Below are 14,056 nucleotides of genomic sequence, written 5' to 3'. Positions count from 1 at the left end.
CCTTATGAATCAGGATGAAATCTCTCTCAGGGAGGAGTGATAGGGAATGGCAAAGGACACACTGACAAAGGAGATTAATCAGAACTGGTTTTGACAAGCACTGCGGTAATGGGACAATTAAAACAAACTTACAAGGAATATTCAACCTGAATCCTTCTGATCATATGGAGTTTTTTGAAACTATTTCTTTGAGTTTATTATGTTTAATTTGTTTGTTTGTGTATAAAGGATGCTCATCTAGATGATAACATAATTATGATAAAAACAGAAGGGGGGAAGTATGGGAAGCCAATACTAAATATTTGTAATAAACTGAACGCTATTTAAATTTTTTTTAAAAAAGAGAGATAGAAGAAAAAATAAAAAAAAAATAGGAGAATGGACAGGGTTGCACTGAAGGGCTATCTTTACAGTCAGAGTGGTATTAGTTAATCAGAAAATCAGGGAAATGAAACCCACCGCATGATACCTTGTGCTTCTCAACATCCCCTGACTTTGTATACAGACAGAAATCACAGGTGAGATGAACATGAGAACACACTTTCCTCTGACCAAGCATGCAGATGAAATGAATGGACATATAACTTGATGCACATGTGCCATAGAAATGTGGTCTCAATTCTTGAAATCCTTCCAGGGCAATGAAATTGGTGTTTGCTTGTGCATGTTAGTATAGTGATAGTCTGCTTTTTCAAATGTGTGCTTTTACATAGGCAGAGACAGAAGGGGAATTTGCTTTATCTTGTTCTGGGAAGGCCTATCTCTCCTCTGCTTGACTTTCCTAGCTCAGCTTGGACTGGTTCCTCCCATTTTGACTTTATCTTTCCTGGCCAGTTGCTGCACTGAGATAGGGTAAACGCTAGGTTACAGAAGGCCAGTTCAGTCTTATTTGAACGTGTTTATTATGTCTGAGCGAGGAGATAGAGGAAGTCTCACAGCTCCGTGCAGACAATTAAATGAGGTTGGAAAGTTTTATTTGGCTTGTTGTTGACAAAAGCTAAGTAAGTCCCTGGGTAGCTGTTAATTTTTCCGGGTGGTTCCCGGAGGAAAATCAAGCCAACTCGGGTCCGCCTGGCTCCCTGTGGGATGACAGTGAACTGCACAGTATGGAAAAGAGGGGCCAAGAATCTCTGTACTGATTCCCTTCTTTTGTTTCGTGGGGTTTCCACTTAGTGATGAGTTCAGCATCATGACTATATCATCATATCACTGAATGAAGAATGTGAAGATTGTGGAAATGTTTTTTGAGAAAAATATATAGATGACTGTTTACCACAATATTATTATATTAAAAAAAAAAAGGATGAGACCGTTTCACTTGGTTGGAAGAAAGTTATGCCTAATGAGAAGATATAAGACTTAGGTGGAGAAGAGAAAGAATAAGAATGTCTCCAAACTAGATCCCACCCATTTAGCCTATATTTTTAGAGAGCTGATTCTTACAGACCACACCACTATAATAGGAACTGTCATCATTTTACAGACAAAGAAATTGAGATTTTAAGTAACATGTGCAGAAAAATCTAGAAACGGTATCAAATTGTTGTTGTTGTAGTATACCATAGAGATATCACATTAGAGGAGATTGTCCATCTTTATCCTGTGAAGCAGCTGGGGGAATTTGAACCAAGTGCCTTTGTGCTGACAGTGCAGTTCCTTTTACCACTAGGCCACCAGGGTTCAGTACTAACTAGTAAGCAGTTATTCCAACTTATTTGTGTCTAACTCCAAGGCCTTTATTGATCTTTGTAAAAACGAAAGTAATATCTGAAGAGGAGGAAATAGAAGAGCACAGAATTCACACATACTAATAGCTCGTTCATCTCCATTTACTCAGAGACATAAGTAGCTTTAATCATTATTTAATTAAACAGAAAATTACCCCAAGTGATAACGAAGGATTATTTTATTCACCTCTTACTGCAAGAGATATTAAATGCTGTTGGGTGTTTCTATGTAATTATATAATGCAGTCCTGATAGAAACCAAGTACAAGTTGCATTATCCTTTTCAAGTTTGACACCTCATATTTTAGGAAAGTGAAAGTGAATTGTTATTATTAATAGTAATAGTAGTAAATGCTATTCTATTAGATGTGAAGTTAGTGAATGACATCGCATCCTCTGTGGGTTGTTTTATTGTAGAAATAATGGGGCACATGAGGAGGGATGGGGCAGAAGCAATCAAGTATTTTGGGGGAATTGCTGAGTACACAGGTTTCTCCAAACATTTAAGAGACTAATGCCCATTTTGACACACTGAGAAGTTGCTTCCCAAACTCCAGACTGTGAGATAGTCATTTTATGGAACTCCTGTAAGCTGAGTTTTCCTTAGAGCCCTTTGCAAAGCTAAATCGCATTCCAATCCCATATTCAAGCCAATATATTCAAGTTAATCATTTTGGCAAAGCCTCTACTATAGGTCAGGCACCCTCAGAACCATACCAGAGGTCCATAAAATAAAGGTTATACCTTTTTAGGGTTGAGAAAATGGGTACTCTGGGACATGAACTGGCTTGCCCACAGTCTCTGCCACCTGAGACTCGAGCTGGACTTGAACATGGCTTTTACCAACCTTCAGGCCTGTGGTGTGTCCTGTACACCCTGCTGAAATACAGAAAGTTTACTGCCTGGGTTGTCTAACTGGAAAGGACAGAGGCCCTGCCTCCTGGGCTTTTGTAGTCCTTTTAGCTCTGAAAGGAGAATAAATTATCAGTCAATGCCTGCTGATTAATTCTTTTGCTTTTTATCTAATTATTATTAGGAGCATGCTTGAGGGGTGGAAAAATGAACACAGAAGAAAAAAAGTAAATATAAAGGTTAAAAACTTGTCCTTCATAGAATTAATTCTACCTTCTTTTTTGAAATTGTTTATAACATTTTACATCTTATACAAGACATACTCTGTGTGTGTGTGTGTGTGTGTGTGTGTGTGTGTGTAGATTCTTTTGTTGTTTTACACTGATGTGCTCAGACCTGTGTAGAATGTCTGCTTAATAGACATTTGACATGTTTGTATTAATTCATACTGATTATTTATTTTTTGTATTGATGTAGCATGATTTCTTTTTTCATCTATTACTGAAGAATATTAAGGTCAGCATTACTATTTTTTTCTGGTTTTTAAAAATTCTTATTTTATTATTATTTTTCTGTGTCTACCGTCAAATTGGATCTGGCTGGTACAGGAGGAGATTGTCCCTCCTTCTCCAGCAGAGCATCTGGTGGATTTGAACCGTGTGCCTCTGGGATTGCAGTGCAGCTTCTTGCCACTAGGCCACCAGAGCTCCCTTGCATTACTATTTTTAAAAGGAATCTCTTCCTCTTTTTATTGCTCTCTTATATAACAGTGCATCAGTGAAGAAAATGAAATCTTACCTTATCTTTGCAAATTTGTGTTTATGATAGAAAAAAAAATCCACCAACAAAATAATATTTTCCCACAGTGACTTCTCTTGGGAAAATCAGTAAAGTGTTGTCAAGAATAAGTTTTAGGAATTGTAAATAAACAGTACGTTAACATATCAATCAATGAAGCAAAAACTAGCCTGCACATTTGGCTTTCTGGTCTTTTCTGTTATAGCCAATAAGCAAAAGACCTGAGCAGATGGTCACATCAGATGCCTTCATGACCAAGACCCCCTGTAGGTACAACCAGGAGATGCAACTCAGTGTCTTGGGCTTGCTACTGTCCCCATCAAAGAGCTCTATACAGTTTGATTTTAATGTTATGAACCCAGACTCCTTATGAGCTGAATGGGTGTCGGCAGCTTTCTCATTTTTGAGACATTGTCCATTGTGTCAGGAAGTGAGCCTTCCACTAATGTGAATCATAAACCAACTTCATGCAAGAAGTTTAGGATCTTCTTGCCCAAGTAATTCCTCCTCTGGGAAACTATCTCAAGATGTATTCCTCTAAGATGATGTGTGTGCAAACAAGATTTTGTGAGACCTGGAAGAAGGAAATATTTGATTCAGTGGATGTTTGAATTCTGGAAAGGCTTTAGAATTTGTAAATATTTCCAGTCATGCTATAATATTACTTGTAAAACTAACTTGTAAAACTAATAGCCCATAGAAGCAAATCCTTATTAAATGTCTAGGAAGACTATGCGCCCACACGATGATCTGTTTTACAATTGACATAATCTTTTTAAATGGCATCCCGCTGTTTTAAACCAGGCTTGCCCACATGAGGAGGACCTTGACTTGATTCTCTTTGCCCTTGCCGCCTGCCTGCTGGACATCTAGCTTCTGGGCTCACTACATCCTGCCTATCTTTTTATTTTGTTGCCACTGAGAGTGGACACTCCAGAAACTGAGTCACAACTATCCAACTGTCTATCCAGTCTCAGATGTTCCAATTCCTCTTTGTTTTCCAAACATTATGAGTAAATGAAATCTCAAGCTTGAGTACAACCTGTCTAAATTAATGATATAGTCTGTCTAGTCTTTCCATTGATCTTTGACATTTCATCAGCTGTTCAGTGAACCATTAGACAACAAAGGATCGCATCTCAAGAGAATCCCCACTTTTAAATTGGGTCACTTTAGATAAATAGATAGATGGATAGATGGATGGATGGATTGATAGATGATAGATAGATAGATAGATAGATAGATAGATAAATAGATAGCTAGATAATAGACAGACATAGGGAGATATATTTGAAATATATATATTAGAGACATATATATATTTGAGATATACATAGATCTATATATATCTATATATAGATTTATATCTAGCTATCTGGCTGTTGAAGCAGGAATGGCATCCACTTCCTAAATAAGATGCCTCTGGAAACCCTATGAACTTCGATGCTAAACGTCAATGGTTGTAGACGGACTTCAAGCCTTTTGTTCATAAGGTTGCTGTGAGTCATGCTCAACTCAAAAGCAGTCAACAACAACAACATATATAGTGTGTGTGACCATGACCGTTGGACTATTTTGAAATAACGACAAGTTTAGAAGAATCTCTAAGAAAACATTCTGTTCTTCCTTATCTCTACTGTAAACCTGTACTCAAGATTTCTCCAAAGACCATCAAGTTGACATTGAAATCAATAGAATTTTGATGACTCAATCTTTGTGTCAGAATAATTATAACCCTCACAAGGAAGAAAGAGCATGCCAAGCTCTTGAGTTCTTCAATACTTTACTTATTCATATAACAAATATTTCTTTTCTCTTATTCTCTAACTAACTACTGTGTTGGGAAGGTATCCAGAAAGAATATTATGAAATATTCTTGCAGTTGTTATTTTGTAGTTGTTGTTGTGTGCTGTTGAGTCAGAAACAACCCACAACTGGCATTCCAGTGGGTTTTCAAAGGCAGTAAATCACACAGGAGGTGATGACCCACCTTTCTCCCGTAGAGAGTTGCCTTTGGAATTGCAACATAGCTTCTTACCATGAAGCCACCAGAGCTGCTGTCCGCAGCAATCCAGACAGCCTTTGTCTCATGGCAACCTATGCCCTTTGGAATGTGACCATTGTGATCCATAGAGTTCTTTGTGGCTGAAATTGAGAAGTAGGTCTCCAGAACTTTCCTCCTACTTCAGAGGCTCTGCCTAAACCTCCTCCTCATAGCAATACTCGTGTTCCTGCTGACAGTTGAGTGGTGGCTACACTGGAATACATTAGCCAAGAGTAAAACTCCTGCATGCAAGGCAAGTCCATCGCAGACCCACCAAAGCCCTTATAATAGTAACTGTCGTTAGCATATGATGACCTCTATGTACCAATGGCATCCACTTCCTAAACAACATGCCTCTGGAAACTCTACAAACTTTAATAAATGTCAATTGTTATAGAAAGGCTTCGTTTGGCCTTTTATCCGTAGGGTCACTATGAGTTGTGCTCAACTTGAAGGCCATCAACAACAACAAGAAGAAGTACTTTAAAAGGATTATCTCATATTGTTGTTGTTATGTACCGTCAAGTCGCTTGCAACTCAAGCAACCCTATGTACAACAGCCCTAAACTCTGCTGTCCTCTGCCAATCTCACTGTCTCCGATACACCCATCCTGATTACCCCAGTTATTGAATCAATCTGCCTCATAGAGGGCCTTCCCCTCCTGCGCTGTCCCTCTACCCTCCCAAGCATGATGTCCCTCTCCAAGGACTGGTTCCTCCTTACGACATGTCCAAGTATGTTAGATAGAGCCTCAGAATCCTTGCCTCCATATGTTGTTGTTAAGTGCCGTCTAGTCACAGGCGACTCATAGTGACTCTATGAAGGAGAGTCCTCAATGCTTGGGTGCCTTTCATCCTCTCTCCAGGTTCATAGGGTTTCCGGAGGCAAGTTATTACGGAAGTGGATGCCGCTCCTGCTTCCAAGCTTGTTTTGATCGGGGAGCTCAACCCCACTCTCTGTCCGCATTGGGTAACCAACCATTAACTCATTTGACACATCAGTGTCACAGTGTTCAGCCTCACAGCAACCACAAGTGACCATGGTACGGTAACTTGTACACCAGGGCTATACGACCTAGAGGAATGTCTGAACAAAACAATGAAAGATAGGCCCGAGGGCCGCAGATTAAAAGGCACCCACCTTTGGCTTGGTAGCATCACTTTTTGTCCACTGGGCCAGCTGACCTTTCTCTTTATGTTGATATTATTGTTGTTAAGTGTCGTCGAGTCGCAGGCGACTCATAGCGATCCTGTGAAGGAGAGTCCTCTATGCTTGGGTGCTTTTCATCCTCTCTCCAGGTTCATAGGGTTTCCGGTGCCTCCATATAATCCTCCAAAAATCTATTTTCTGGCTAATACTTATACAAAGATAGGGAGCATGAAGTTTGTTGCTGGTAGGAGTCAGCAAGTCTACTATGACTCATAGTGACTCTATAAATGACAGATTAGAACTTCACCCTCTCTTGCACCATCCTCACAATCTTTTGCTTCCTCAGGCCATTGTTGTAGTCGCTGTGTCAGTCCATGTCATTGAAGGTCTCTGTCGCTTTCACTGATGCTCAGCCTTTACCAGCATTGTCTTTGTGTCTGATCCACTGAGTTTACTGTCAGGGTCACGGTGTCTGTCTGTCTCATTGAGGATCTTCCTTGCTTTCTCTGACTCTCCACCTTTCCCAGCACAATGGCTTTTCCCAAGTACTGGACTCTCCTGATAACATGCCCAGAGCATATGAGGTGAAGTTTCACCAATCTTGTCTCTAAGGAGCATCCTGGTTGCGCTACCTCCAAGACTGGTTGGCTCTTTTTGGAGTCCATGGGCTATTCAATACTCTTCTTCAACACTATGATTTAAAGATGTCAGTTCTTCTTCTGTCATACTTATTCATTGTCCAACTTTCAGATGCCCAGGAAGCAATTGAAAAGATCAGGCACACTTTGTTCTTCACATTGACATCTTTGGTCTTTAACACCTAAAAGTGATCCTTGACGGCAGGTTTCCCTACTAAAACATGTTTCTTTATTTCTTGACTGCTGCTACCATTTGTGGATCCAGGCGAAGGAAAGTAATTGACAACTTTAGTCTTTTCTCCATGTATCATTGTGCTTCCTATTATTATAGACCCAAGTTGTGGGAAATTATGTTTTCTTGATGTTGAGGAGAAACCCAGTCTTTGTCTGCATCAAGTGATTCAAGTCCTCTTCACTTTGTGTAAGCAAAGACGTTGATCTGCATAATGCAAATTGTTGATTAGTCATTCTCTAAACCTGATGCCGCAATGTTCTTTAGATAGTCCAATTTCTCGTATTATTTGCTCAGATGGTAATCAGTTGTCAATTTGCTGTACTGAACAACTTGGAATTGCTGTGATGCTGAACACCGTCCCATAGACATATCAAATACCATAATGGTTACCCTTTATGTACAGTGTTTGGATGCGCTCCCAGACTGATTCATGTTGAAAATCAGGAGTGGCATCCGCTTCCTAAACTAGATGCCTCTGAAAACTCTACAAACTCTCTTATAAATGTACAGAAATAATGTTAATTATAGAACAGAGTTCAGGTCTTTCGTGCAAAGCTTACTCTGAGTAGTATTTGACTTGACAACACTTAACCACTGCTAAATGAGACTAGTGCTGTTATATCTGGGGGAACACTCTTCCACTCTTAGTCAATGTGCTGTATGAAGTAACCTGAGTTTACTGTGATGCTAAATCGTGTGCCTTGGGGATATCAAATACTATACTGGTTTCCCACTATGGACAGTGTTTGGAGCTCCCAGTTGTAAAATAGGTTTGGAAGCAGGAGTGGCATCCACTTTCTAAACCACATGCCTCTGGAAACTCTATGAACTTGGAAAAACAATGATAGCTGTAGAAAGGCATTAGATCTTTTGTTCATAGAGTCGCTATGAGTCAACCTCGACTCAACGGCAATCAACAACAACAACACATTGAATAGGTGTGGAGAGAAGATAGTTCCCTGACACACAGTTTTCCTGATTTTAAACCATACAATGAATGTTCTCTTGTTCTATTCAAACAACTGCTTCTTGGTCTAGGTATAGCTTTCTCATGAGCAAAATGAAGTGTCCTAGGATTCTCATTCTTCTTAAAGTTATCCATAATTTGTTATTTCCCAGAGAGTCAAATGTCTTTTTATAGTCAATAAAACAATAGGAAAAACAATAAAACAATAGGAAAACAGCTTTCTGGTACTCATCTGATTTAAGCCAAGATCTGTCTGACATCAGCAATGATTCTACTCACTCCATGACTCCTGAATTCAGCTTGAAATGTTGGCAGTTCTCTGTTCATGTTTTGTTACAGCTGTTTTAAAAATAATCTTCAGCAAGATTTGACTTGCATCTGATATGAATTTTTTAAAATAATTTCCACTCTGATGGATCTCCTTTTTTTTAAAATGGAAACAAATATGGTTCTCTCCCAGTCAATTGACCTGGTAGCTGCCTTCCAAGTTTCTTAGCATAGACTAGTGAACAGATCCAGGGCATGTGTTTTCCTGAAACACCTCAATTGCTATTTCATCATTTGCTGGAGCCTTATTTTTTTCTAATGTCCTTCGTGCAGCTTGGATTTCTTCCTTCAGCGCTCTTGGTTCTTGATCATATTAAACTTCCCAAAATAAAGTAAAACATGTTGGTAAAGATTCGCCCACTGCTGATAAAGCTTAAAGCAAACTTTCAAGCCCAGTGTATTTGCCCCCATTTTCTTGTTTATTGTTATTTCTACACGCACAAGATGAAAGTCCCAGCCCTTGTGGAGCTCATGGCCTGAGTCAGAGACCATTTCTTCACACAGACTGTTCTACTAAACCTCAGATGGCTTGCGAGACTTCCATCTCCCACAGGCGTTACGTTGGTTGTATATACTTTATGATGGAAATTCCTCAGTGCCATAGACTCTCTTTAAAGTTTTTCTTTGTTTTTGCCTCTTTTGAGTATTCTTTGCCTTGCCCTTCTGGCTATTTCTGCTGAGCGCACCCCTCCACTGCCTGTTTAATCTCTCTCTCTCTCTGACAATTATTAGAGTTCCCTAATGCTATGTAAGGTGGTTTCAAAGAAAAACATGGACAAGAGGGGAAGCAGTTTCTGCAAATGAGCTGGTGATGGATGGCTCAGCCTTCTTGAGTCTTCTCTGGCATTTAAAGGACTCTGATTCCAAATGCACATCCACTTCATTCTGCTGTTGCTAATCTCCTCTTTGCCTTGATTAACAACTCAGTTCATTATGTTTTCCGTTCACATTAATCTTCTTTTCTCGGAGTTTGGTAACATTTGGAGTCATTTCCCCCTGTATTTATCCATCTGGAATGTTTAGGAAAGATAAGTTTGTAAAATGTCAGTTAATTCACAGACTTAGGAGGAATATTTTGAATTCAGCTACAGATACCCCACTCCACAAGGCCATTCAGGGACTTTCCATTGCACAGCTCTGGAAGGTTCTCAACTTGGAGCAAGATCCACAGCACCAAGGATCAGGTGGCAACGTAACAGTCCAGAAATGACAGCAAAGCTGCCCAGATCTTTGACTGTCCTCATGGAGCAGATGGGCTTGGGAGAGAGCTGTGGGGGTAGTAGAAAGAGTTGTGAGATTAATGAGTCAGAATAAAAGCTTTGGCTTCAGTCCTGTCTTTACCACCTACAAGCTGTTTGACCTTGGATAAGTCACATTTTCTTTCTGAGATAACAGTTGCCGCCTCTGGAAGCTGGTCCTAGAGATGACTGTGTGTCACATTAGAAAAAAAAAATCTACTGGTGGTGAATATGTTGGTTAGAGAACAGAGAAGTCTTTGGGACATTAGTTGATACGGGCCCTCTGAGGTCTCATACAATCTCAGGAGGTCGAAAAGGAAGTCACTCTTGGATATTCTTGGCTGTGAGTTTGTAGCGACATTTAGTTGTGAAGGCTGATGCATGTTAATCTCAATTCTTTATTTTTGTAAGATGTTTCTTTAAAGGTAATAGCTCAAATGGAACATCCATTCTAAACTCAGTACAGATATCTCTATTAACCATGAAATAATGGTCTTGTTTCTCAGTGTCATGCAAGTGTTATTCGTGCAAGAGTCTATTTGTGTTTCTATTATTATAGGAAGGGGAAAGATGTCATTAAATTGTAATGCTATAGAATCAAGATGGGGTTTGGGTTGTAGAGGGAGTCAGTAAGGACAAGAAATCTGGATTACTTGCTTTATGACTGCACAACTAGAAACGAGGCAACATTATCCGGAAATATTGTCACCTGTTGAAAGTCCTCTCCCTGAGCACCTGGGATGTGAAAAGGAGACTCCCATTACGCACGCAACTCCCAGTGGTGTTGATGGAAATTACTTGCATAACTAACCCTCCTGCCCACGTAGAATGCTAGGCGCCTGAGATTATTTTTAATTGCAACATACCTCCCGTTGCAAAAGAGCTAATTGTATCTGCTTCCCTTTTCTTTAGGTACCCAAGCAAGAAGGACAGAAACAATGAAGAGGCACGCGTGTTAGCGGCAACCTTTTGAACCACACAGGAGAGAAGGCAGCAGTGTGGCCAAGACCAGAACAATTGCAACCTTTGGTGGAGTGAATGAGGAATGGGCTTGTGATTATGCGGACATTCCAGCATGAATCTGGTAGACCTGTGGTTAACTCGTTCCCTCCCCATGTGTCTCCTCCTCCAAAGTTTTGTCCTTATGATACTGTGCTTCCATTCTGCCAGTATGTGTCCCAAGGGCTGTCTTTGTTCTTCCTCTGGGGGTTTAAATGTCACCTGCAGCAATGCAAATCTCAAGGAAATACCTAGAGATCTTCCTCCAGAAACAGTTTTATTGTACCTGGACTCCAATCAGATCACGTCCATCCCCAATGAGATTTTTAAGGACCTCCATCAACTCAAAGTTCTCAACTTGTCCAAGAATGGCATTGAGTTTATCGATGAACATGCCTTCAAAGGAGTGGCCGAAACCTTGCAGACTCTGGACTTGTCCGACAACCGGATTCAAAGCGTGCACAAAAACGCCTTCAATAACCTGAAGGCCAGGGCCAGAATTGCCAACAACCCCTGGCACTGTGACTGCACTCTCCAGCAAGTTCTGAGGAGCATGGCGTCCAATCATGAGACAGCGCACAACGTCATCTGTAAGACTTCGGTGTTGGATGAACACGCCGGGAGGCCATTCCTCAATGCTGCCAACGATGCCGACCTTTGTAACCTCCCAAAAAAAACTACCGACTACGCCATGTTGGTCACTATGTTTGGCTGGTTCACCATGGTGATCTCGTACGTGGTATATTACGTCAGGCAAAATCAGGAGGATGCGCGCAGACACCTTGAATACTTGAAATCCCTGCCAAGCAGGCAAAAGAAAGCAGATGAACCTGATGACATTAGCACTGTGGTATAATGTTCGAACGGACTGGCCTTGACAAAGAAAGTAACTTGTGATGCAGTAGAATAAGTGGTTGACTTCTTCCACTCATTGTGAACATTTAAGACTTTGTATTTTAGTTCCTTTTTGAATTTTGCCATTGTTCCACTTTAACAGGCTTTACAACCTAAGGAACCGTTTTAGTTTAGGTGATCCATCCTTTCATTGTACCCCTGGTGGTTTATTCCTGAGCAATCTACTCTCTGAACATTAGTTAGTTCCATCTACTATTTAATAATGAAATTTATTTTTTTAATTTAAAACCAAATAAAACTCAACTTTGAACCATGGAAAACAGAGTAACTTATTGGTGAAGAAAATGGTACAGTAATTGCATCTTCGTGGGGGGGGGAGAAAAAAAATTAAAACAGAGACCCTGCCCCTCATATTTTTAAAAGTTAAGCATAAACTATCATAATGAAAAATATGTTATTCAATCTTACCCTACACTGGGGAGTTACCACTGAATTATTGATCAAATAAAATATCTATCAGAATTTAAAATTCTGAGACTTTGGAAACTCAGATGATAAAACAACAAGTGTGATATTCTACAGAAGCTGAAGTTAGGATACCCTTTGCAGATTAACATCTCCAAGTAGATTCACTTAAAGAACAAATACTGTGCTTCTATTCTGTGCGAGGCACAGTGAACAATAAAAAGGCAAGGCATTTAATTTGCATTTAAGGTTTCAGTCTGGTGGAGAAACAGCTCTACTAGAAAGAAAAAAAAATTCAGAGTCATTGTCATGAAATTTAAACTAACTCTTACCCGACCATCAGCAGGATTTGAAAGCTGTTTATCCCACGGGAAGAAATTACTCATCTTTCTTCTGTGGAACCCCTGGTGGATTTGAACTGTTAGAAAGTTTTACCCTTCGAGCTGGCAGCACAACTTCCTATGGACTTGTTGTTGTTGAGTACCGTTGAGTGGAAATAGACCCATAGCTGACCCTCCAGTAGGTTTTGAGAGGCAGTTAGTTGCATGGGAGGAGATTGCCCATCCTTCTCCCGTGGAGCAGCTGATGGATTTGAACCATGTGCCTTCAGGATTGTAGTGCAGCTTCTTGCCACTCGGCCACCAGAGCACCTATGGACTATATGACTTATTAATCAGGTAGCATCAATGATATTCCAGGCACTGTGTGAAATATTTTATACTACTGTTGTCCCACTAAGCCCTCACTCACTGATGAGTCAGTGACAGAATTCTCACCTGTCATGTGAGAGACCTACGTTCAGTGCCCAACTAGCATACCTCCTGCACAGCCACCGCCTAGCTGTCAATGGGGGCTTGAGGGTTGCTATGATGCTTAACAGTTTTAGCTGAACTTCCAGACTTTTCCTAAAGTAGAGTAGGAATGGAGATTTGGTAATCCACTTCTGGAAATGAGCCGGTGGAAACCTTGTCTGATCACAGCCGATCATGCGTGTGGGGCAGGACTGGGAGCAGTTCATTCACCGTGCGTAGGATTGTGGTCCACTGGACGGTAGCTAATGACAACAAGGCCTCGTAACAGAAGGAGAAAGTGGTACCTGCTCCTTTTACACAGGAGGAAACTGAGAGTGAAAGTAGTCCAGTGAGTAACCGCTCCATTTACGCAGGAAGAAATTGAGAGTAAAAGTAGTCCAATGACTTGCCAAGTAGAAAGTAGCAGCAGGCATTTAAAAATCATTTTCTGTCTCTGAAGATAGGTGAGTTTTTTCCCCATTAAGCTTTTATTAGGTTGGTTTAGAACTCAAGTAGCCTACCGGTAAAGTGTTGCACTACCAAGCCAAAGGCACACAGTTCAAAATCCACCAGCTGCTCTGTGGGAGAAAGATGGGTGCTCTCCTTCTGTGTGATTTACAGCCTCTGAAAACCCACTGGAGCATCAGCTATGACTCAGTTCCAACTTGACAGCATCTACAACAAGGTTGGTTTATTATTTTTTTTATCATTATTTTTGCGTGAGTGTACCATCAAATCAGATCTAACTGGTACAGGAGGAGATTGTCCCTCCTTCCCCAGCAGAGCATCTGGTGGATTCGAACCGTGCGCCTCTGGGATTGTAGTTGCAGCTCCTTACCACTAGGCCACCAGAGCTCCCCTAAGGTTGGTTTATTGCATTGTAAAATTTGCATTTTTGAAGGCACCCATTTTTTAATTTTTTTCATTTTCTACTAGTTTATTTACAAAATTTGACTACAAATTTGGAACA

General features: G+C 40.4%; 1 protein-coding gene across 1 annotated transcript in view; it reads left to right on the top strand.

The window, feature by feature from the left end:
* LRRC3B (leucine rich repeat containing 3B) overlaps positions 1 to 12,150 on the top strand; it is a 113,870-nt gene extending 101,720 nt beyond the window's left edge. The window contains exon 2 of the mRNA XM_006883385.1: positions 10,889 to 12,150. Within this exon, the coding sequence (XP_006883447.1) occupies positions 11,052 to 11,831 (780 nt within the window). The 5' untranslated portion in view covers positions 10,889 to 11,051 and the 3' untranslated portion in view covers positions 11,832 to 12,150. The remainder of the gene's footprint in view (positions 1 to 10,888) is intronic.
* The last annotated feature ends 1,906 nt before the right edge of the window (positions 12,151 to 14,056 follow it).

Source organism: Elephantulus edwardii, unplaced genomic scaffold, assembly GCF_000299155.1.
Source record: "Elephantulus edwardii isolate Elephantulus edwardi_28Jun2011 unplaced genomic scaffold, EleEdw1.0 scaffold00027, whole genome shotgun sequence".
Classification (NCBI taxonomy): domain Eukaryota; kingdom Metazoa; phylum Chordata; class Mammalia; order Macroscelidea; family Macroscelididae; genus Elephantulus; species Elephantulus edwardii.
Note: the sequence above shows the minus strand (reverse complement) of the source record. Positions and strands in the feature narration are given on the sequence as shown.